The 25645-nt window shown below is 38.8% G+C and overlaps 1 protein-coding gene across 3 annotated transcripts in view; it reads left to right on the plus strand.

Annotated features, from left to right (window-relative positions):
- ncor2 (nuclear receptor corepressor 2) overlaps positions 1–25645 on the plus strand; it is a 172203-nt gene that overhangs the window by 63148 nt on the left and 83410 nt on the right. For all 3 annotated transcript variants that reach the window (XM_049486156.1, XM_049486157.1, XM_049486158.1), the window contains exons 4-6: positions 10390–10567; positions 16851–17033; positions 23824–23937. In XM_049486156.1, coding sequence (XP_049342113.1) covers positions 10390–10567; positions 16851–17033; positions 23824–23937 — 475 coding nt within the window. The remainder of the gene's footprint in view (positions 1–10389; positions 10568–16850; positions 17034–23823; positions 23938–25645) is intronic.

A 25645-nucleotide genomic window follows, 5' to 3' on the forward strand; every position in this document is an offset into this window, starting at 1 on the left:
GGGTGGCAAAGGGTGGTCTGCTCCAGGATATATGCGCGCGCACACACACACACACACACACACACACACACACAAACAAACAAACACACGATATACTCTACTCTACTCTACTACTATACTCTAAAATATCACCCACCCCTAATTATCACATCAGGGTGCAACTTTTTTGCTGTTTTTAGCAAAAGAAAAATTCATACTGTTCTCATATAACATTATAAATCTACTAGAGACAGATTAAATCTGTCCAGTATCATTAATTTTACTTTAATTCTGGATATATAGATATATATTTAGTGCACTCTTAGTATCATAAAGTTCTGGATCATTGACTTCTGTTACAAATCTGATAAAATCGTCAAGAGCTGTTCACTTGCTGCCTAATGTATATGTATATCTATTGAATCAAATAATCATTGTTATTTATTTTGCCTGCAAGTAATCAGCCAGTAATGATAATGGCTGATTCATATAGTCCATATATATATATATATATATATATATATATATATATATATATATGTATATATATATATATATATATATATGTATATATATATATATATGTATATATATATATATATATATATATGTATATATATATATATATGTATATATATATATATATGTATATATATATATATATGTATATATATATATATATATACATATATATATATATATATATATATACGTATATATATATATATATATATATATATATATATATACACATATATATATATATATATATATGGACTATATGAATCAGCCATTATCATTATATATATATATATTAAGAATGCAAATCGATTGATTACAATGAGTTGTGTGTGAGTGTGTGTGTGTTTGTGCTTGATTATACAGGCCAGAGGTCAACTCTGGTCCTTGGTCCTTAGTTTCCAATCCTGGCTGTTGATTGGCTGCTGAATGCACTACCCATCTGTGTTTATTTGATCACAGTTCATTTCTAACATTAAACTGGTTCACATGTTCTCCTGAGCTGTAAATCTTGCTGGCTCAGTATTGTGTTCTTTCATATGGGCGTGTGAAGTACTGTCTTATCTAGTCTTATCTCACTTAAACCTGTGTGTGTATGAAAGACAGGTGTTTGTGTGTAAGTGAGAGAGATAAAAGCAGTATCAACAGGGGTGTGTTACAGAAAGACAGGAAAAGAGCAGAGAGGAAGCGAAAGAGAGAGAGAGAGAGAGAGAGAGAGAGAGCGCTGCACCGGAGACCTGGCAGATGAAGAGATAAGAGATAAGAGTGAAAGAGATTGGCAGAGGCTTCTACGATAACTGGAACACTATCTTTACACTTGAGCTGGCCTGAATTCAGAATAGACCTGCTACCACCCCTCACCCACCACCATAATCACCACATAATCTCTCTCTCTCACACTCTGAGGCTTACTGTCACGAAAGAGAGAGTGAATTGGTGAAAGACTCATTTTCATGATGTGATTATGTAAGCTTCAAACCTCTATGGAAATCGGAGAACGTAGGAGAGGTGGATGTGTGTGTGTGTGTTTTAAATGATATATTTAAGGCCGTTTGATTTCCGGGACACAGATTAAATTGTGGAATTGAGTCGTTTTTCCGGATTTCATTTATAAACACAGGAATGTGCAAGATTAGAAATATTTGTGTATTATCAAACATCTGAATATTGATATTTAGCTGCTGAGTTTGCTACATATATTTCAACGTACGTACATAATTGTTTATTGTGGGGGAATAATGTTGAACACACTAGCTCACTAGCACAAAAAAAATGTTCAAAGCAAACTTAAACCAGCTATCAGTAGAAAAAGAGCGTGAGTATGTGGAATAGCTAATACCAAAGAGAGTCACTCTGGTTGCCAAGCTGAACCTACAAAAACAAGTTCAGTAACTTGTAGAATAGTGAGTTATAAACCAGCTCATGTGAATTTTATGTACCGTATTTTTTGCACTTAAAATCCTATAATTTTTCCAAAAAGCAACAGTACACCTTAAAATTCAGTGCGCCTTATGTATGAATTGTACCAGTCAGGTTGTAAGGAGCAGTAAAGCCACTCCACAGAAGTATAGCATTATAACAGATTTTCAGTGAGGTTTCTCCATCACCAAGGCTGGAGCAGTATTCGCATTAGACGCTAACCACAGCGCTAGCTCTAGGAAAGAAATCTGTGTAGATTATTGATTATTGTTCCTTACTAGTGTCGCTTAAAATGCGTCTTATAATCCGGTGTGCCTTATGTATGAAAATAGACCAGAAGATAGATGTTTATTGATAGAAAATACTAACTGCACAGTTGGAGTTACTACTTTACAGATCCCAGTAATATACTGCTTAACATGACCTGCCCTCACTGGTGTCAAGTCAAAGTTAGTGAACACTGGAAATAAACAGATAAAAAGCTAATAATAGCTAGCTGCTAGGAATGGCCACAAATAATGTTTACTGTTACTCGTTTCGGACATAAAAAAAAACCTGGGTGTATTTCTCTCATTTTTAAATAGTACGCGCCCAAAAACATCTAAACAAGCTCTCAATATATGCAAGCAGAATCGTGTTGCTAATTGAAGATTTGAAGATTCGGGATTGCAAATGGCCGATAATTTGAACATTTAAAATCTATATGACTGTTTGCAGTAAACAGTGACTCATCAGTATAAATAAATGTACCATTACAACTCTATATAAAGTCTCTCTGTGGTGTTCTGAGATTTAAAGCTTTATAAACCTTTAGGGATCTTCACAACCCAGCCTGGCTGTGCTCAAAATGCTTCATAAACACTAAGTACTAAATATTGATGGAATAAAACCACTCAGAATCTGCATGTGTCCATATTTACCATGGCTTAGCCTCAACACTCTACAAAGTTCATAGACATTTATAACACAGCCTGACCTAATTGTGTCAAATTCTGTCTCACACACTTGTGTACACACACACACACTTGTCTGAAATGTGATAGGATGAGTAATACCACACAAGTGGAGGATTGGAGCACACCCGTATACTGAAGCTAAGAAATAATCATTCCTTTATTCTCTTCAGCAGAAACTGAATATTTGTACAGAGGATCTCTATTTCTGGTGCTGGAGGGCTGGATTCTTGTACAGTTTTGTGCTGGTCCTGCTCAAGCACACCTGATTCATCTTGCTTCATAATTAAAGCATTAGTAGGCTTTAGTCTGTTAGAGAAGGGAAATCAGCAAACTGTGCTAGACTCAGGTGGTGTGCAGTGAGTCCCTTCTAACCCTTCAGAGAAGGGGTGGCAATAGGTGCATGTAAATCATTACATAATATCTAATCAGGAAATATATATTATAGTTATTGTAAACTATAAGCATATATTTTATAAATTAACTAATACAGGAGTATTTAATTAGAATTCAGTTAGGTCCAGTTAGAGAAAATTTCGCCAGGCTAAGGTCCGGAATATCGCCATTTTTAACTTGAGTTCTGATTCAGTATTATATACTGTATCCTAAAGAAGCCTAGTAGTTCTGTCAGTGTTTTATGTCATCAACAACTGAAAGACAAAACAAATTACACACACATACATATTTCAACAATATGTATTGTTTTAAATAGACCTGTCACAATAATTACATTATCAACCTATCATAAAATAAATGGAAACACCCTGAACTTACTGAGTCTATTAATGTGAATCTGTATGTTAACTTTGTTTCAAAATGCTATATTTATTATATTTATTCCATATTTATTTCTATTTATTTATTACTATTTATTTTCTATATATTAGATTTAGGCCTGCCTGTCATGATAATTACATGAATGACAAATCATGGAGAAATGTTTGCCTAACTTGGCCAAAATATCATCTTTGTTTAAAAACAGCAGTTTTATTTTATTTAATATTACTGTTATAGACTTTATGATGTGGGAAGTTGCCAATGCTTTTTGTCCCCTGGGGGCTGCCGTAGTTTTGAGGTAGGGTTGTTTTGGGAGTAAAGAGAGCGCGCCTGCGAGCGAGGTTTTTTTTTTTTGCTGAGGAGTTCTGATCAGGTGGAGTAAAGTGGAATATTTTGCACTCTTGTCTCGGTTGTTTCTCTTTAATTCCTCCAAGTAACACCGCTCGGTTACATTACTGTTAGTATGTTTTATAAAGGTAGTATTTTAATGTATTTTTCTGGTGTGCACCATCTGTATGAGCTTTTCTCGCTTTATTCTCCCACTTCTCACTGCCTGCTTTGCCTGTGTGGCAGAGGAGAGTGTTTGGTGATTTTACAGCACACTTGATTGGTCAGTGAGATTGGTCACCATAAAGACAATAAAGTTCCGCCGCTTTAAATGAACACTGTCAGAATCAAATTCTTCTCAGTAGTTTATCGGTTTGGGTCGCAGGACAATCTAACCAATCAGATGTCTAACCCCTTCTCGGCGCTCTGCTGAAGGGGCTATGTGTTGCTTAGTCTAAAACGGAGCTCATGCTGGATTAGTTCAATAGTTAGCTAACTATAATGGAATTGCAACGGTAAATGAGACAAATATTGTCACATCATACTTAAAAAAAAAAAGCTTTTTTAAAAGCTGTCCTTCAATGTGAAACTAATTCACTATAATAGGTCGTCTAGACTGGTGAGTTTTTGTGTGTACTTAATGTTTTGGCTGCCTTTGCGTCTTTTAGGCATACAAATGAGTGATATTTGTTGGCAGGCTGTACTTGTAGGGAAATGAAGCATTGATTTTGTCGTTTCTAGTTGTATTTTTGAACTGTTAATGTGCATTAAGCTCATATAACATCAAGAGAGAGATTATATAGTTCTTATATAAATCTATGTATAGGTCGGCGGGTGGAGGGGGAGGGTGGGGGTGTTGCAGAAGGGGTACCCAGTATACCCACCCACCCCTGTTCTATAGTGTAGCATCGTAGATTTAAATTCATATTGTTGTGTTTTTCACTATAAGCAATGAACTACTTGCTTTATAGAAGTATTAGTTTTAACTGTATTGAAATACTGTGTAATTAGAAATCACTGGTTTATAATAGACTATGTCTGTATTTAATGTCTCAGTGCTCTTATTTCCCTCTACTCTTGTTCTTTCAGCCCGTCATAGTGGATGTGTGTAATTGTGTAGACGTGTTTATTTTAGCTGGGCTCCACATGCTGCAGCTGGGTTTGGGTGACCTGTATGGAATGTTTATGTAAGAGGAGGAAACCTGGTGCAGCTGATGGGAGAGATATGATAGTCATGTAAACGCTGAACGCTCTGCAAGTGCCAGGATAAACTAAATACCAGGATAAAGGCAAATACTTCTGCTTTTTTTGTGCTCAAGGTATAATCTACAATATTAGTCTGCATTGTAAACAATACTAAATCTATGAAGAAAAGCATATGGAAATATTTAGTAAACAAAACATTGTTAAACAAACCAGAATATATTTTTTTATATTTTATATTTTTTAATGTAGCACCTCTTGTTTAGATGACAGTTTTTTTCACGTCTTGGCTGGATTTTCTCAGTCAATTTTATGAGGTAGAGTCACCTGGAATGATCAGCTCTCAGTTAACAGCTGTGCTGATGAACTTTTTATTACCAATTATTAAACTATTATTATTCCTTTATTTATTTCTATTTGTGTTTGCAGTTTGGAAATGTATGTTGTGAATTTAAAAATATAACTTATCTAAAAAAGGAAATCAATTGGTCATTCATTATTAAGTGAAATGTCTTGTTTTCCCTTGTGTATTTTTAATTACTCTTTAAGCAAACAAATATGTTTTATCCGACTACTCAATTAATCAAATCGATTTTTCAGTAGAATACTTGATTACTAAAATAATTGATAGCTGCAGCCCTACAGATACTATTTTAACTTGACAGCACTCTGTCTCGAGAGCAATGAGGGCAATGACACTGTACCATGACACATTGAATGATATGCTATTGGATGCGCTATTAACCCCTACTGCAAAATGTGAAAGTATATAAAAACTGCACAGGATTGATTCACAGAACACCATTAGGAACCTCTACAACCTCTATTCTGTACGCAATACTTCTGTATGTGATGTATTGCTGGCAAAATTTTCCAGTCATTTATTGTTCCTGTTCCTGCATTGCAATCCAATACTTTCCTCTGGGTGCAGCTATTTTTGCAATTCTTTCTTTGACGTTGAGCATATATATGTTTTGTGTGTGCGTGTGTGTGTTTCCACTCAAGAGTCAGAGTGTGGTGCAGTATAGAGCTTACTGAACGTGCTTGTATGTATGCGCGTATATGTTTGTTCACGGCCAACTTTAGCTGCAGGAAAGGGGGAAAGGTATGTGTGCATGTGATCCACCTGACCACAGAGTAAAGCTGTGAGCTCCTCTTAGGCCTCATTGAAAGCTCTGCTTATGGAGCAGCATGAAAACACACTAACACACACTCACGTATACTCTCTCACGCACACACACACACACACACACACACCCAGCTGCAGAGCTTCTCTCCTTCCATACCGCTGAAGTGTGGAGCCGAGTGCCCCTCACCAGTACGTGCCCTCTAATCACTGTCATTTAATTCTCTTCCTCCAGACGGGCAGATTGGCTCTCATTAGACGTTGCTTATACACTTATAAGGACAGATGGAGAGTTAGATTAATGAATGTGAGGAATGAGCTGCCTGTGCTGGATGTAAACACTCCCTACCACTGTGTACACCAAGCACTGCAGATTCAGCTGCAGGAGGACCTTAAGGATTAGTATTAGAGGAATGGTTTGGTGAAAGATCAATTTTTGGTTATTATCTGCTACCGCAAATCAAGTTAGGTGAAGTTTTGCCATGGAGCTACCAAGCTAAAAAGTAGTGTATCCATGCAAGGTGATATAAGTGGTTCTTTAAGAGATGCCAAAGAAGAACCAGAAAGAAGAAGCACATTTACGATGAGATCTGTGTATGAGCAAAAAAATCCCTTTGAAAGTCTAAAGAACCTTCACTTTGTTTATTATTCAACCCTCATCCACCCCCATCTTTATTGTAAGTGTTTTTTAAACCTAAAGTGGGTCTTGTCTGGCATCATTTAACATTCTAAAGAATAATCTTTTTAAATGATGTAGTTTCTGAGAAAAATGATGTCCACATATTAGGACATTAGTTTTATATGTGCATAAAATACAATGCAATTAGTTATGATGTGCAAAACATTTATTTTGTGCCTGAACACAGCAGCACTTTTTTTGCCTGAGTGCAAAACAAAAGTAGAAACAACAATTGTGCCCCTTTTAAGCAATGTCTTATTTGAAGTGCTGCTTCAGCACAAAGACACAGCAAAGTTAAAAATAAACCAAATCGGAACTGTAACTTGTTAAACTCTACTGCCACCACTAGGTGACAATATAATGTTTTAAGTGTTTAGTGTTCTAGACAAACCAAAATGTGATGTCCACACATGTGGACGCCAGGTACTCTTAGGTTAAAGAACCATTTGGAGCACCTCTAGTTGTACCAACAGAACATACATCCACATAAATCAAATCTTTACACATTAATCAAATTTTTTACATTGTGAATCTTAATTGTACAAATTGTGAAGCTACCTCCACCATGTTTGGAAGCTAAACGCTAGCCTGGCTAGCTGTCACTGTAAGCTACTGTCTTCACTAATCATATCAAACTAGGTGATAATATAAAAAAAAAAGCGAACATGGTAGTACCCTGTCCCAATATGGTAAAATGTTTTTGTAAACGTTTTTGTGAATATATAAGAAAATATATCTTATATCTTAAATTCTTCCGGTAATCGGTATTACTGTTAGTTTAAGCCCATTTAAATACCACTCACATAATGATAGAATTACACACTTTTAAAGAGAAATTTTGCAATTAATTATAGTTTGAGAATATATACTTAATTCTTCATCTACTGCAGTCCACACTGCTTATATGGAGTCGCAGTTTTTGAAGCATTGGTCTAGTTTTACGTGACTGGCTAAAATACTGTTCACTGTTAGACATGTGAACAAACATACAAACAAGCACGATAGAAGAGATCAAGGTTATCATGACCTACATGCTAGTCTTTTTATCGGAGTGTCTTTTGGAGTCAAATTACGTCAAATAACTTCTCTTTGACTTTGTCGTACTACGCTTACATTTGTTTCTTAAGCTAAAATTTGGATCAGACACAGGCAATTTGTCAGCTTTGACAAAATTGTGTCAAAATTGGGCTGAAATTGTGTTGCCTGCTCTGGTTATTACAGAGCGAGTTCACTTGTGGTGTAAATAATCTGTTGTGTTTTCTGATAAAACTATAAACTGTTTTGATAAGAAAACAGTCATCTGCTGGTGTTGGTCCACTGTGTTGTATCAAGTTTAAAGTCAGTGTAGTGTTCTCCTGGACAATCGTACAGCAGCACTTCATGCTTCCCTCTGCTGACATCTTTTATGGAGATGTAGATTTCATTTTCCAGCAGGAATTGGCACACTGCACCAGTACTAAAGTACTAATTTGTCTTATGTAATATTCTAATTTTCTGAAACTCAGATTTTTGGGTTTTCATTGGCTGTAAGTCATAATCATCAACAATAAAAGAAATAAACGCTTGCATTTTTTATACATCTATATAATAATATGGAGAGTTTCACATCTTAAACTGAATTGCTAAAATAAACTTTTTAATAATATTCTATTTTTTTTTTGAGATAGTACTAGTAAATTTGTGAATTCTGAGACTGCTATGCACAACTCAAAAGTGATGTAATTTATGGCTAGTTTTGTCTGAGGCTAATTGATGTACATTAATTTTCATTGCTTATTTAGCTCACTCATTAGCCTTGTATGTTCAGTGTGAGGATGTGAAGTTGATTGACGCTCTTGATTGGTTGTGAGAGAGTGATTTTTGAGTGTGAAAGGTCTGAGATGTTTCCTCGCTCTCTCTCTTTCTCTGTATGTTTTCTGCGGTGCCAGGTTGGTCGCATCACGCACACCTCCTCCTCCCCCGTGGTCCTGCAGTGCATTAGGGCCGGTGTGCACTGACACGCAAGTGGGGAAACACGCTCCGGTGTGAAGTACCGTATGCTATGTTCTCGTGTCCAATGTAAACATGTTGCCATGGTTACCCAGTCCCGTAATAGCGGCCGTGTGGGCAGCCTGTGGAGAGATGGAGGGGTGGTGATTGAGAGAAGGAGCAGCAGTGGTCTCGTCACGTCTTGCTGGCTGAGTGTGTGTGGAGTGGAGACCATTAGAGGCTGTTGTAGCCTGAAGTGGATGGCTGGTGTTGGAGACAGAATGAAAATATACTTCTATAATGTACTTCCCCTCTCCTGCTCTGTGCCGCGTTCTACACACACAAGACAGTGCTGTTGAAAACTAAGGCTTATGGTCTTCTTTTTTTAATGGTTTAGATGTTTTATTTGCTGGGAATTGACAGTTTATTTTACTAAGTTAATTAGTTTTGTGTGTATTTGTACTGCTAAAGTCTTTTTTATTAAACTTTCAAGCAAAAGAGAAATGAGACATTCTGTTAAGACTTATTTATGCCTGAGCCAGAAGGTAGCACAGACACAATTCAACATAAAACACTGGCAAACCTCCAGAAAACTGTTGTTACAAATCGTGGGAAAACTGCACCAGATTATCTGTTCACCACAATTCCTTTTGTTTGTGAACTTCCTATAACAAAACTAAATAAGTGAGTTTTCAGCTTGGATTTAAAGATTGAGAAGCTTTATAAGAGAAGGCTCTTCCCCCTGCTGAAGCCTGCAGACTTCTGGAAGTTAGTTACAAGTGAACATCCTTTTTTTTTTCTTTTAAAATTTTATTCCATTTTCTTCCCAATTTACACTGCCAATTACCCAGCCCACTTTTTAGGACTCCCCTATCACTAGTGATTACCCAACACCGGCAGGGTGAAGACTAGCAAATACCTCCTCTGATACATACAAAGTCAGCCACCACCTCTTTTCGAACTACCGCATTACTGAGTAGAATCACAGCGCACTTGAAGGAAAGTGCAGCAAATCTGTTCTGATACATGAGCTCACAGATGCCGCGTGCTGAATGACATCACCCTTTGGAGTTATGTGGGGAGAGAGCGCCATCTACCCACCCAGAGAGAGCAAGGCCAATTGTGCTCTTTCGGGATTCCGGCAGCTGATGCCAAGTTACATGAACAGGATTTGAAATAGGGATCTTCTAATCATAGTGGGAGAACCTAGCCTGAAGCGAACATTCGTAAACAAAGATGAACTGATAGTATAGTATGGTATGTTTTAAATGTATTTACACAATTATGTCCATGCATCGATCCACCTCAAATATATATATATATTCAAAAATATTTTGGGTAAAATCAAATATTATTTACTGGGCATATTAATGTCTGGATTGTCTACCTGTCTGTTCCCACCCATAATTCACCTTTCTCCACTATTTTGTTTTCTGCAGAGCCCAAGAGCCCCATGTCCGGTATGAGCACATCTACCTTCAGGAGGCCAACAGCCAATCAGAGGTGGAGTACTCCGAGATTAAACGCCCTCGCCTGGAAATAGGTGCAGACTCTCTAATGCGCCACCAGTCTCATCGCCAGCCTCTTTCTCTGGGAGGAGCTGAAGACCTCGCTAAGGTGAGTACTGTGACCCAGCCCATTCTTTATACAGAATAATTAAAATTTCAGAACTAGTTTAGAGTGATTAGATACTATATGCTGAGTTACTATACCAGCCTAGTTTCTTCATTCATTGTACTGCAAACTGCAGCTACAGGAGGCTCAGGTATGAGATGCTGGTTCTGAAGGGTAGGGATGAAATCTCATAAAACCCTACTTTATTCACAGTAAATAAAAAAACACATATCAAAGTGAGACATGTTACAGTTTCATGAAAACAAAAACCCTCGAAACAGTCACGACAGTACAACAAAACAAACAGTACTAATACGAAATAGCTGGAAGGGCAATTTGCTATTTAGAGAGGAAGAATCTGTCTGAAGCAATGATAAGATTTTCACCAATCTGCCACAATAGGTGTTTAAACTTTGAGGATTAATTTCATACAAATGTTCCTTGGCATAAAATTGTAAAGGCTTTTGATATCCCACCCTCTACAGTAAATAATATTAATAGATTCAGAGAATCTGGAGAAATCCCTGTAAGGGACATGTTGGTGGTCAGTCTTGGATGCTGGTGATCGTTGGGTCCTCAGGTGGCACTGCATTTAAAACAGGATGTACTGAGTCTGTACTGGAAATCAATGCATGAGCTCAGGAACCCTTCCGGAAATTAATATCTGTCTCTTAAATGCCGTCTCTCCCCCTCTCTCGTTGTCTCTCCCCCTCTCTCGCTGTCTCTCCCCCTCTCTCGCTGTCTCTCCCTCTCTCTCGCTGTCTCTCCCTCTCTCTCGCTGTCTCTCCCCTTCTATCGCTGTCTCTCCCCTTCTATCGCTGTCTCTCCCTCTCTCACTGTCTCTCCCCTTCTCTCACTGTCTCTCCCCCTCTCTCGCTGTCTCTTCCTCTCTCTCACTGCCTCTCCACCTCTCTCGCTGTCTCTCCGTCTCTCGCTGTCTCTCCCTCTCTCTCTCGCTGTCTCTCCCTCTCTCACTGTCTCTCCCCTTCTCTCACTGTCTCTCCCCTTCTCTCACTGTCTCTCCCCTTCTCTCCCCCTCTCTCGCTGTCTCTTCCGCTCTCTCCCCCTCTCTCGCTGTCTCTCCCCCTCTCTCGCTGTCTCTCCCCCTCTCTCGCTGTCTCTCCCTCTCTCTCACTGTCTCTTCCTCTCTCTCCCCCTCTCTCGCTGTCTCTTCCTCTCTCTCCCTCTTTCTCGCTGTCTCTCCCTCTCTCTATTGGGAAAAGTATTGTTTGGGTATCAGTATCTAAATTTTTAAATAATACCCAGCCTTGTGCCATGACTCGACATGTGGCGAATTGATGAAATATTTCTCTTAAAGTTCTTCTCAAAGTCTCAGAGCATGTCTGTGTTTTTAAGCTCAGCCGCTTTGTGTTTTTTTCTGACTGATCTCCTGCTAATTAAAGGAGTAGTAGTCCTTCACTCTGTTGGACTGGCCGTCTCGCACAATCAGAAGCTAAAATAAAACTCCTCTCCACTCGTGTCCTAATTTGCATCAGGCTGCTCGCCACGATAATTACAGCCATGAGGTAATTGCCATGGAAACCTGTTGCCGGCTGCTGCATAATGATACTTATGTAATTGGCTGCGATTTTAACTGCAGAAAAATGAGTCACGTTCGTCGTGACGCTGGAGCGCGAGAGGGCTTTAAATAGAGGAGCTTTAAAGGAAATAGATAAATAAATATGCAGGCTGTGTTCGGTGCTCTCAGACTGCTCAGCGGGAGGTAATGTTTGCGCTGAGATGATCCTCCCGCGCTGCTCCAGACAGCAGTGATAATAAGAGCTAATCACTCAGCTCCTATTTATTGGCCCTATAAATCAGCTTGTCTTTTACCATTAGCCAGAGGATCCATCCCGCTGCCAGAGCCCAGAGCGCCGCTCTTTCAGCGCGCAGGACCCCCGGGCCACGTGTGTCTGCGTGTGTGTGTATCTGTGTGCACGACTGTCATTTAGCATCTTAGCCACAATGCTCTGCACAAAATTTGGTGTGGGTTTAGGGGGGAGGGGGAAGAGGGGGGGGGTAGTGTAACAGAAAGTGGCAGAGGCAGATGGTTGGGGTAATAACTCATGTTCTGCTTCTGTGCCTGAAGCCTCTCCCTTTCTAGGCCAGGGCCTCTATAAAGGGGCTGTGTGTGTATGTGTGTGTGTATGTGTTGTGTATGAAAAGTGTTTGTGTGTGTGTGTAAGTTCCTTTCTGGAGAACACACAGCTGCTTGCTCTGTATACAGTATACAGTGAATACATCAGAATACAGCATGTCATTCAACATCAAATGGATTAGCTGGCCTAGCTGGCCTAAAGTGCATCCTCCAAACATGGTGGAGGTAGTTACACACATGATATTTGAGTTTGTGCCTATAAACTTTTATCGCAATGGGTTTAAGGTCTAGACTCTGTGGTGAACAATCCATGTGTGGAAATGATTATATCATGCTCCCTGAACTCTGCACTCTTTCACAATTCCAGTCCCATGAATTCTGGCATTATTCATCTTGGAATATACCTGTGTCATCAGGGAAGAAAAAATCCATTGATGGAATAATCTGGTCTATATTCAGTATATTCAGGAAGTCAGCTGACCTCATTCTTTCAGCACATACTGTTGCTGAACCTACACCTGACCAGCTGCAGCATCAACCCCAGATCATTTGACCCATATATCTGTTATCATAGGCTGTGATAACATATGATATGATAAGATGATATTGTATTGTGGGATGTCATGTGATTCCCAACCCTAGTGTTCACAGAGCCTGTGCTGCTGTGCTGTTAGTGTATGAAGGACAGTCAGACCCTGCCTTTACTGTGCTTATGGGCCTCAGGATTAGGGTCACACTGATCACACCATATGCGTGTTTGTGTGTGTCGTGGTATGAAGTACAGCGTGAACACACTCTTTATTTGAGTGTGTGTGTGTGTGTGTGCGGACATATGAAGGTCAGCGTGATCACGCTCTGTATTCAGTGTGTGTAGCTGTCGAGTGCCGACTTCCTCTCTGATGCGTTTGTGTATTTATAGCAGCCATTACACTGTCAGTCTGGGGGGGTGGAGATACTGCACCCACCAACCCCCACCCCCCCCTTTGTCTGTCGCTGAATCGTGACTCAGATCAGTTCACACTCGCATTAACAGCAGCCCACGGCCCCTCACGTTGAAGGGGAATTCCACTGATTATTAAAAAGTCCTAAATAATTAAAGGAGTACATGTGAACAGAGTCATTGCGAATGAGTTTGGTTTGAAACAATTCAGTTCTGAAGAAACGTACTGAGGAGTCATTACTGCTTTCAGTGGTGATGACTGGAACCAGACATCTGAAGAGTGTTTAAAGACACGTAAAGCTTAAAAGTCCTGCATAATTAAAGGGTTAAAATAAACAGTAAACAGCCATTTAGAGAGGGATTGGTGTAAAAATGCTTAGCTGTGGAAAAACTTACACTATATGGACAAAAGTGTCGGACTCTTGTTATTTATTGCTATGAAAATGTAACTGTTTCTAATATGCAGGGAAGGCTTTTTACTATCATTACTATGAGGATTGGATTGCATTTGGTGTAAAAAAAAAAAAATAAATAATAATAATAATTAGTGAGCTCAGGATTTGTATGATCACCACCCTACCTTGCCTTCCCAAAATATTTAAAACTATTGTATTACATAATTTGTATTACTTCATTTCTATTAGACAGGGTTCGTACTGTCATGAAAAACCTGGAAAATTTATGGAATTTGAAAATAGCAATTTCCAGGCCTGGGTAAAATAAAAACACCCAGAAAGAATAGAATAGAAATAAATAGAATACTTCAGCTCAGAGTTAATTCAGTAATTTAGCCCTACACAATGGAGCTCTCAGGATCGAACACATATTTTATTGTTAAAAATTGTGTCAGCTTCATTTTATGCCTACTATAATTAATTTCAATTATAGTTTAAGTTGATTTTTGTTTTTTTGTCCATGTCTGCACTGTTTTAAGAATCGTATGGTCATGAAAATGGGCATTGAAGTCATGGAAAAGTCATAAAAAAATAATGGAAATTTATTGGTCAAAAAGTATATGAACCCTGATTAGAGATGCACTGAAAAGACGATTGTAAAAATGAACCTGAACCTGTTGTGTACTTGCTGACTCTTTCTCACACCCACTCTGCCATGTATTTAGCAGCGCTCTTACCGTATTTTTCACACTATAAGGTGCACTGGATTATAACTAGTGATGGGACGATCCACTTTTTCAAGCCTCGATTCGATTCCGATATAAAACTGATATCAAACTGCCGGTAGCGATACAAATATCAATAAAAGGGCTCTCTTAGTTTATTATTGGTACTGTGATTAAGGTTGCATAATCAGGCTGAAACAGACCACACAGCCCATTGAGAAGTATACAAGTGCATTTAAGTGTATTTATATAATTATATTTCAAATGTTTCCCATTTTCTCCCCAATTTACACAGCCAATTACCAAACCCACTCACTAGGACTCCCCCTATCACTAGTAATGCCCCAATACACCAGGAGGGTGAAGACTAACACATGCTTCCTCCAATACGCACCTGCGACCTCCCGCTAATAGTGGCAGCGCTTTAGACCACTGGACCACTCGGCGCCGTGCATTTAATGTAAATGCATGTCAAATATGTTTTAAAAATTTAAACATTAAATATGTCCAATATTAAATACAGGGCTCTAGACCAATTTTTTGCACTGTTTGTGCAGGAGACTTTTATTTTGACACGTATTTAACTGAATTAACGGATAACCTGCGACTAACTGTTTTTCACACATACTTCCTTGGAATCAATGACTGATTCCAAACTACTGATGCAGCATGACCAGGCAAAGCTATGAGCTCGAGATACACGTGCACACACACACACACACACACACACACACACACACACACACACACACACACACAGAGATATACCTTTAGCCTCTGCACAGTATATCTGTCAGTATTCATTATGAGGCATCAGCTCAGCTTTAGTGTGTGTAAGTGAGGGTGTGCTCGGGCAGTGAGATGTGTGTGTGTATATTGGGTTTGGGAGAGTGTGTGGGGGGGGGGGGTGTATGATGACTGAGTGTCGAATCATGTACAGAGCAACAGAATTCCTACAGAATGACACACCACAATGCACTTTCTCCTAAATACCACACACACACACACACAATACAGCACAACAGACACACCTTTGGCCTCTATCAGTCTTATATGCATTTATTCATAATAACCTAAGCTCACTGTGTGTGTGTGTGTGTGTGTGTGTGTGTGTTGGCACCTTGTTGTGTGTGTCTAAAGGTCACCTCATACACAGAGCGCGCCAAAGGAACTGCTGCAAGAGTTTGTTTATGACACACACACACACACACACACAGGCTGTTATGATTGACAGCTGTATTTTTGTTGAAATCTGATTGTTTAACCTCAGTTAACTCCTGATCTGGCCCTGAGTGAGAGAGAGAGAGAGTAACATAGAGAGAGAAGAAGAGAAAAGGAAAAAAAAGAGAGAGAGAGAAAGACGATGTTGATTTTCCCTGAAATCTTCTTACAATTTCTAAAACTTGTCTTGAAGTACAAAATGCTGAGGAATTCATTTTTTAACGGTAGCTTTCAGAAGGTGTCATTGAAGTTTGCACCCATTTCTTTTTTTTCCTCTCTCTCTCTGTTTTTCTGGCTCACATTCTCTCTCTGTAAGAATAATATCTAATGCTTTCCTCCTGTCCAGTGTTTATGAAAATAAAAAGGATTTACAATAGAATAAAAAAAAATACATGTTACATTTGTGAATTATAATGGGATGTTTAGATGCTTTGGGTTGAGTGAAGAGTTGACTCACTGAGTGAATCTATTCACAAATCAATGATCTATGATTCCAAACATTGTTTACAAGCAGAAGTTTAAACTAAGAGAAAACTTTCGGCCAAATGTTACAATTTTCCGATTTCAGTTTTGGCCAAAACCTTTCATTTCATTACATCTCTAATAAATAGTGATAAATGTTTTTTTTCATTGTTTCATATAGTTTTAAGTTATTTAATATTCAGAATAAATTGAAAAATAATTAGATTACTCAATAAAAAATGGTAAATAATCACAGTTTCAGAATATCTTTTTTTTTTTTTTTCTGAAGACTCAAACATGTGGAAATCTGGGTCTTTCCTTAAATAAGTTGAATAAAAAATATCAATGTTCTTTGAATTGTTTGTTTTCTAATAGTGTGCTAATTTAATGTAATGGTGCTGCTGAAATTAACAGATGACTGAATGTGTGTGTTTTCTCGGAGCAGGAGCGCAGCAGCAGCAGCTCCATGGGGAAGCTGGAGCCCGTCTCTCCAGTCAGCCCTGCGGAGCCAGACCTGGACCTGGTGCCCACGCGCTTCTCCAAGGAAGAACTGATCCAGAACATGGACCGCGTGGACCGGGAGATCACCATGGTGGAACAGCAGATCTGCAAACTAAGAAAGAAACAGGTAATACGATTTCTGAAGCACTAAAGAGGAATTGGCTAACTGAGAGTCTAATGTTGATGAATCAAACTAAAATTGACACACAAACCCTACATGGTTTGCCCCAACAGTATGAGACTGTTTATTTTCATTATCATTTTAATCAAGTCGAACACAAGTTAAAATGGAAATCCCGTGGCAATTTTTAGGTAATTACTGGGAGGTTCCCTGTGTGAACTGAAGCCGATAAGTTCTGCTTTTTTTTATTTATTCGAAGTAAAAAATGTTTTGAGAATGCTGTTACTATGAACGGGAGATTGCTGTTTGAATCCTGTTTATGTATCTTGCCATAAGCTGCTGGAGTCCTGAGAGAGCACAATTAGCCTTGCTCTCTCTGGGTGGGTAGATGGTGCTCTTTCCCCTTATCACTCCAAAGGGTGATGTCGCTCAGCACGGGGCATCTGTGAGCTGATGTATCGGAGTGTGCTGTGATTCTATTCAGTAATGCTGCATAAGCAGGAGTTTAAAAAGAGGTGGTGGCTGACTTCACAAGTGTCGGAGAACACATGCTAGTCTTCACTGTCCTGCTTCACCTTCCTCCAGAAGTCAAGATAAAGATTTTGTATGAGTTATGTTGTAGCGTTTTCATTGGCCCACTCATCTAAAATTTTGACACAATATAAAGAACGAAGTGAAGGAAGTTATGCAGTGTGTACATTGTAATTCAGGCTTCTGTTGTTTATAGCCTAAAAGTAGTCACAAGTCATTTTTGACTGTGGCTTCTGTAAGTAGAGGTGGGACGTATTAGACAGTGAGTGAACAGTCAGTTCTAAAATAGACTTAAAACTAGACAAACATAACAAAACTAAAGGTTTGTAGAATATTAACTCTTTTGTTTGTATTCAGGAAAATATGGATTTTAAAATGAAGTTCAGGAAAAAGCCAATTTTATGATTTTCTTCATTATATTTTGACATTAGCAGATTTAACAAAATAGTTTTTTAGAAAATATATTTTCTATGACAATTATGCTTTTCAGTAATGTTCCTTATGAAACATGAAAGCTTTCTATGTTATGCTTGAAGAGAAATCCTCAAGATCTAGAGGTATAATGTCAGTATAATGTTTCCATTTTTTCCTGTCATGGTGTGTGTCTGACTCCTCGTGTGCGCTGTGTTTCTGTCCGGGGTAGTTAATGGAGTGTGTGGGACAGAAAAAAGGGAAAAGCAGTGGTGTGATTATGGCGTGGTTAAATACTCACTCAGCAGGCCTCAAACTCGCCACACAATTACACACACTTTTCCACTCCTCCCTCCTCCTCCTCCCTCCTCCTCCTCCTCCTCCTCCTACTCCTCCTGCTTCTGCGTCTGCCTCTGCCTCTGCTTCTGCATGCCGTATTCCAGTGAAAGAAAAGTAGGTTAAAAATATACCAGACTATAAACAGGAACTCCTGCAGGAGAGCGTGCTTTTATTTTGGTTCGGGTTTTTTTCTTATCTCTCTCTTCCTCGCCCTCTCACCCACTCTTTCTTTCTCTTGCTTGCTCTCTCTCTCTCTCTCTCTCTCTCTCTCTCTCTCTCTTTCTTTCTTTCTTTCTTTCTTTCTTTCTTCCTTTATTAATGTCAAACTAGGATTTAATCCCTGACTTGAGTAGGCACACAACATTAAACCTGTAAGAGTCCTTGAGAAATAACTTCCTTAGCCAAATGTTTGATTTTGTTCGGTTACGGTTTTGGCCAAATCTTTTAATTCATTGCGTCTCTTTAGTAAATAATGTAGAATGTTTATTTTTATAGTTTTGTTTAGTTTCAGGTGTTATACAATGTTTTTATGTCCCACTGTTAAATAGTTCCACATTGCAGACTTCAACTAAGCTCTTCATTTTACCATCTGAGAACTGAGTTCTGCCGGCTGGGCATTAATCTCTTTTAATAATGCCACCAGAGGCTTACACAGTGGTGAAAACAAACACTTTAAACTGGATTGGGATTAAAAATATAAAAATGACTCTGCCCTGATGCTGAGATACTGGATTGAATCAACTGGTAATTTTTGCTCCCAGGCTTCCTCTCCAGTAGAGGCATGAAATTGACATTTACTCCACTGCAGTAAATACAAATTCTGCTATAAGCACAACCCCATGCATCTTATTCACTAAACGGCCATGTTGAAACAAAAGCGAGGCTGGGGGGCTATGCTCCTAAACCAGAAATTCCAAGACAAAGAAGAAAGCCGACAGAATATCTACCAGTTTAAATGGCAGCGACTGTGTGCACAACTAACCTCACACACCTTCCTGAATTAACGATAAAAGCAGTCGGAAAATGGGCAAACAAAATAAGTGAAAGATTTTTGGTGCTGTTTTAATAAAAGGCTACAGCAACAGGATTGAGAGCTATATGCACAATGTAGAAGGTATGTTGGCTAGGTAATCGCCTTTGTTTGCTGTATTGGAAACTCACCTGATTGCTAACTAGTTAGTTACTAACTAATTTAGTGCCTGTAGAAAAATACCCTGTAGTTCGTCTAACTACAGTCCCCCCTACAGGCTTCACTGAGCAATCTCTCCAAGGAAATAATGTGACCACAGTGTCCTGCTTCCACTTTCACATTCCAATCAGTGTCATAAAGAAACACTGTTTTATAAAGTGTTCCGAACTTTCTTAATAAGTAATATTAAATCAGACATAAAATAAATATTAACATGACTGTTAAATACAGCCAAATACAGTCCAGCTAAGCATGCAAGTGTACACTCTTGTGAGACCAAGCTCCCCATGGTAGAATATTAACTAGCGTCAGATAGCTAAGCAGGCTATTCTAAAGAGGCTTGACTAACGTTATGACGTTAAACTAAGAAAATAACCAGTTCAGGGTAATCAATTCCTAGTCAGAGAACCGTGTTTAGCTGTTTTGCTGTCTCTCTGCTTACATTCATCTGGCTAAATCGTCTCGCTGAGAAATATTAATATGGCTAGCCTCAACCAGGATCTTTGGGGAAAATATGGAAGGTTTGACTTCTAAGATTTCTTTCTTTTTGAAGAAGTGCATTTGGGAAAGCAGCAGTGAGACAGCATTGCTAGAACCCACCAGTCCAACGCTGTTTCCGTACCCCACAGCCTCGCTTTGGAAGACGATAGTGACGTAGGTGTATGAAGCGTATAGGCAGCTGTACACATGCATTTGCTGACAACCTGAGAGAGAGAGTTCTACAGAAGCGATGTCTGAAGTGAGAACAGCGTGTAAATAATAAACATCACACTGAGCTGCTGGCTGAGTGCGAAAGTAACTGCAGACTGTTATACGTCTCTCTGTTCTCCCGTCTGCTGACTCGCGCTTTTTCACTGCCGCCAAACAGCGAGAATCATCAATCATCCTGTTACTTTGTCTTAGTAACACATTACAGTCCATCTTCCTCCATTCATCCCCCTCCCCCTCTCTTTCTCTTACTTTCTTTCACTTTCCCACTCTCTTAATCTCTCTCCTTTTTTTTTTGCTTACGTTTTTTCTTCCCTATCTTCCTCTTCTTTTCTTTTCTCTCTATCTTTCTTTATTTCTTTCTCGTAGACTTTTTTCCTTATTTTTTCTTTCTCTCTCACACACACACAGACTTTTAAAGAGGAGTGATCTTCCTTTTTCAGTTCCGTAATACACTGAGCAGTCCCTCTTCTTCTTCTCTCTCTCTCTCTCTTTCTCTCTCTTTCTCTCTCTCTTTTCTCTGTCATTCCCTCTGGTCTCCTTCAAGCACTAAACCATCTGGGCTGTTAAGCTGTGTGGTAAACCTTCTTTTACACAGAGCGAAAGAGAGAGAGAAAGAGAAGACAGAAGAGTGAGAGTATCAGATTTGTGTGTGTGTGTGTGTGTGTGTGTGTGTGTGTGTGTGTGTGTGTGAGAAAGTGTGGCCATGCTGGATGGCTCATTTATTTTCTCTCACACAGCGGTGGGCTTCAAAATGCCACACTGTCTTTCCCTGATGCTTATCCACACCCACCCGTACGTAACACAGCACACTGTATATACATACTGGAGTGATGGATCATCGTGTGCTCTATAGGAGCCCCTGTGAGAGTCCCACAGAGGCCCAAGATGTTTGGAAAGTGTGATTTGGCACAGATCACCTTTCTGCACACATTCCTGCTCATCCAGCTCCCCAGAGGATGTGTAAAATTCCTTTAACAGCTCACCTGATTTACCATCATTAAGCTCTGATTTACAAAACCTATGAAACTATGATTATTACCTGCCACTAAAAGGCGCTCTGGATTATAAGGCACAATATCAATGAAACTCTGGTCATTTTCTGGTCTGTTTTGGTCTATTTTCATACATAAGGCACACTGGATTATAAGGTGCATTTTAAGAGACACTGTAAGGAAATCTAATTCTAACTCAGCAGGTCTCACTGCTGGGTGTTTTCTTTTAAAGATAAACAAGCACTTGATATTAATCTACACAGATTTCTCTCTTGAAAACTGTGTATTTATGTGAGTTAAGCGCTTGTGTTTATTTACAGTAAGCTAAGATTAGATTCCTGAATTTCTCCAGCACTAAGGCTGGAGCATTAGCATTAGCCGCTAACTGCTAGCAGCTCCTGGCCAATGCCGCTCAACAGCGCTACACTGAGGAACCCTGAGTGTTCCGGTAAGCCAGGGGAAGGGCTTATTAGCTAAGGCTTTTTTCCACATAGTTTGTTTTAACACAGTTAATGCGCAGGCTACAGTCCGATATACTCACCTCTGAATGGCGAAAGAGCTAGCGCAGTTAGCATGTAATGCTAATGCTGTTCCAGCAGTGCTAGCCAGGGTTAGGGGCTGGCTACAGGCCAATTAATACTCACCTCTGACAGCGAAATATCTAGTGTGGTTAGGGGGTAGTGCTAATTCTGCTCCAGCAGTAATAGCTGGGGGTTAGGAGCAGGCTACAGACCGATAATACTCACCTCTGAATGGGGAAATAGCGATTAGTGGCTACCAGTAAAATTCACTGCTGATTTTTGGGAAAATTGCAGGATTTTTTGTGCCCCTTATAGTTAAAAAAAACACAGTACTAAACCTTCACTAGAGCTATGGAGATGTTATATTGAACACAGGGATGAAAAACAACTACTTTCTGTAGTGTTTTTTTGCCTGTCCAACACAATTTCTAATTGATGTTTGGTTTACAAATAATATTCACACTGTATATTTAGACCCATTTTACTTCTGATCTCTGATTATCAGGATTATACCTGGATTGGCCAAGCCACATAAGCATACATGTTGTGTAGATGCACCCAATACACTATTAAAACAGATACAGATCTCATCACTGAAGCCACTTCAGGTACAGGAGGTCTGAGACACATTTGACCTACATATTGTAGCAGTGTAAACACGTCCAACTCATGAACAGATAAACAACTGGTTGCCACATAATGAGCGGGTTTGTGTATTTTGTTACACACACCAGTCAGATTTCAGTCTGACTCACCGGTGACATATTTGGCAACCAAGTGTAAATTCATGTGGTTAAAATCCCTTCAGGATACAGTCCAGACACTAGTCACATGAAGTGACCAGGTGGAAACTGAGTGATGTTCTTAGAGTTGCCCATCTAAACAGTAAATATGAGCCTGTAGATATTAGCAGGGTTTCTGTAGTACAGTATAATAGATACACTGAAAACCAAATAAAATGCACAAGTTATCCAAATTCTGAACATGTTTTTTTTCCTTTTAAATAAAAAGCTAAACTTTATAAATATTTGTTTAAATGAAATTAAATAGCCTGAATGTATTTTTCTATTGCTTTTCAAATAAAAGCTAGATTGTATAAATATTTATTTAAATGAAATTGAATATCCTGAATGTATTTTTCTATTGCCTTTCAAATAAAAAGCTACTTTTTATAAATATTTATTTAAATGAAATACATGTAATATTCTGAATTTATTTTTGTATTGCCTTTAAATAAATATAATAAATATAAATATTTATTAAATTAAGTAATTTAAATATTCTACATTTATTTTTCTATTGCTTTATCAAATAAAAAGCTCAAGTTTATAAATATTTATTAAATGAAGTAAATTGAGTATTCTAAAGGTATTTTTGAATTGCCTTTCAAATAAAAAGCTCAATTTTATAAATATTTATTAAATGAAATGAATAGAATATTCTGAATGTATTTTTGTATTGCCTTTAAATAAAACGCTATGTTTTATAAATATTTATTAAATGAAATACATTGAACAGCCTGAATGTATGTTTATTTTATATTATTTATATTGTTTATATATATATATTGAACATGCCAGGAGTCACGCAAACTAAGCACAGTACTGTGTTTCTGCTACATAAGTAAACAGCTGCAAAATGTGTGGGTCGGCCCCCATTGCTGAAAAAAAAACTCAAAGAAAACATTTACACCTATATAATTTTGATTGCCAAATATTTAGTGCATTTGTACAAAATATGCACTTGAACTGCCAACTTCAGTTATTTTTACACCACTTTTACACGCTCATTTACATATACGTAATTTGGCTGATGCTCTTATTCAGAATGACTTCCATGTGAAGCAGGAGGAAGTGGGCCGGTAGCCGGAGTGTGTGTAGCTGGATGCTCTGATTGGGTTGTTGGGGTTTTGCCAGGCCGTTTCTGAGGAAGCTACACTGGAAATCTGCCTCAGCTTTTACTCATCTCTGCTCACTTCTGCTTCTGCTGGTTCCCCTCTAACGGCCCCTGACTTGACCTTTAGTCAGAGTTAGAGTTGCTGAATTGTGAGAGTTGAGAACGTCTCTGACTTCTCCTCATCTCCTTATTTCTCCTCTATTTAGCAACAGCTGGAGGAGGAGGCGGCGAAGCCCCAGGAGCCGGAGCGCAGCATTTCTCCTCCGCCCAGCGAGGCCAAACACCGCAGCCTGGTGCAGATCATCTACGATGAGAACCGGGTAAGAGCAATAGCCTACGCTGCACTACACTACACTACATTACACTACAGGACACAACACGACAAGACACTACACACTATACAACACTACACTATGCTATACTACACTACACCACACTACGCTACACCACACTACGCTACACTACATTACACTACAGGACACAACACGACAAGACACTACACACTATAAAACACTACACTATGCTATACTACACTACACCACACTACGCTACACCACACTACACTACACTACATTACACTACAGGACACAACACGACAAGACACTACACACTATACAACACTACACTATGCTATACTACACTACACCACACTACGCTACACCACACTACGCTACACTACACTACACGACACGACACTACACACTACACGACACGACACTACACACTATACAACACTACACTATGCTGTACTACACTACACGACACTACACGACACACTACACTACGCTACACACGGCACTACACACTACACTACACACTACACGACACTACACTACACACTATACAACACTACACTACGCTATACTACACTACACTACACACTATACTACACACTATACAACACTACACTATGCTGTACTACACTACACGACACTACACAACACGCTACACACGGCACTACACACTACACTACACGACACTACACTACGCTATACAACACTACACTAAACACTACACACTACACGACACTACACTACACACTATACAACACTACGCTATACTACACTACACTACACACTATACTACACGACACTACACTACACTACACACTATACTACACGCACTACACTACACACTATACTACGCTACACTACACTACACACTATACTACACTACACACTACACGACACTACACTACGCTATACAACGCTACATTACACACTATACAACACTACACTACGCTATACAACACTACACACTACACGACACTACACGACACTACACTACACACTATACAACACTACACTACGCTATACTACACTACACTACACACTATACTACACGCACTGCACTACACTACACACTATACTACGCTACACTACACTACAGACTACTACACTACACTACACACTATACTACACTACACGACACTACACTACACAATACAACACTACACTACACACTATACAACACTACACTACGCTATACTACACTACACTACACACTACACTACACTACACACTATACTACACTACACGCCACGACACGACACAACACACTACACTACTCTCTATCTACTGACTTTGTTCTGTGTTCTATTATTGGCGTGGTTCGCTGAGTTTCGGGTTTCCCCCTAAACATTCTACATTTCTAGAGTTCTAGAGTTTAGGGTTAGGTGAGATTTTGTGAACATCCAATATTCTGACCTCACTGAAGCTTTTGCTGCTAAATTTAATCAAATACGACATTTTTTTTAGTAAGTAGAGTGTCAAAACTGATCTATTATTTAAGAAAAAAATATGATTAAAAACAAATCTCCTAAACATTGGTAAATTAGGCTACAAGAAGGATGTCTGGATGACTTTCCTCTAATCTAATATAACATTGTTTAACATGGTTTAAGAATAGAAAATAAATTCTAAACAAGCATATTTTTTAAATTGAGCTTATAGTCTTAATTGCAAAAACACACAAAAACAGTAATAAGGCTATGCTCTGCACTGCGCTGCAAGTCAGGTGTGTAACGCT

This window comes from Astyanax mexicanus, chromosome 12 (assembly GCF_023375975.1).
Source record: "Astyanax mexicanus isolate ESR-SI-001 chromosome 12, AstMex3_surface, whole genome shotgun sequence".
In the NCBI taxonomy this organism is placed as follows: domain Eukaryota; kingdom Metazoa; phylum Chordata; class Actinopteri; order Characiformes; family Acestrorhamphidae; genus Astyanax; species Astyanax mexicanus.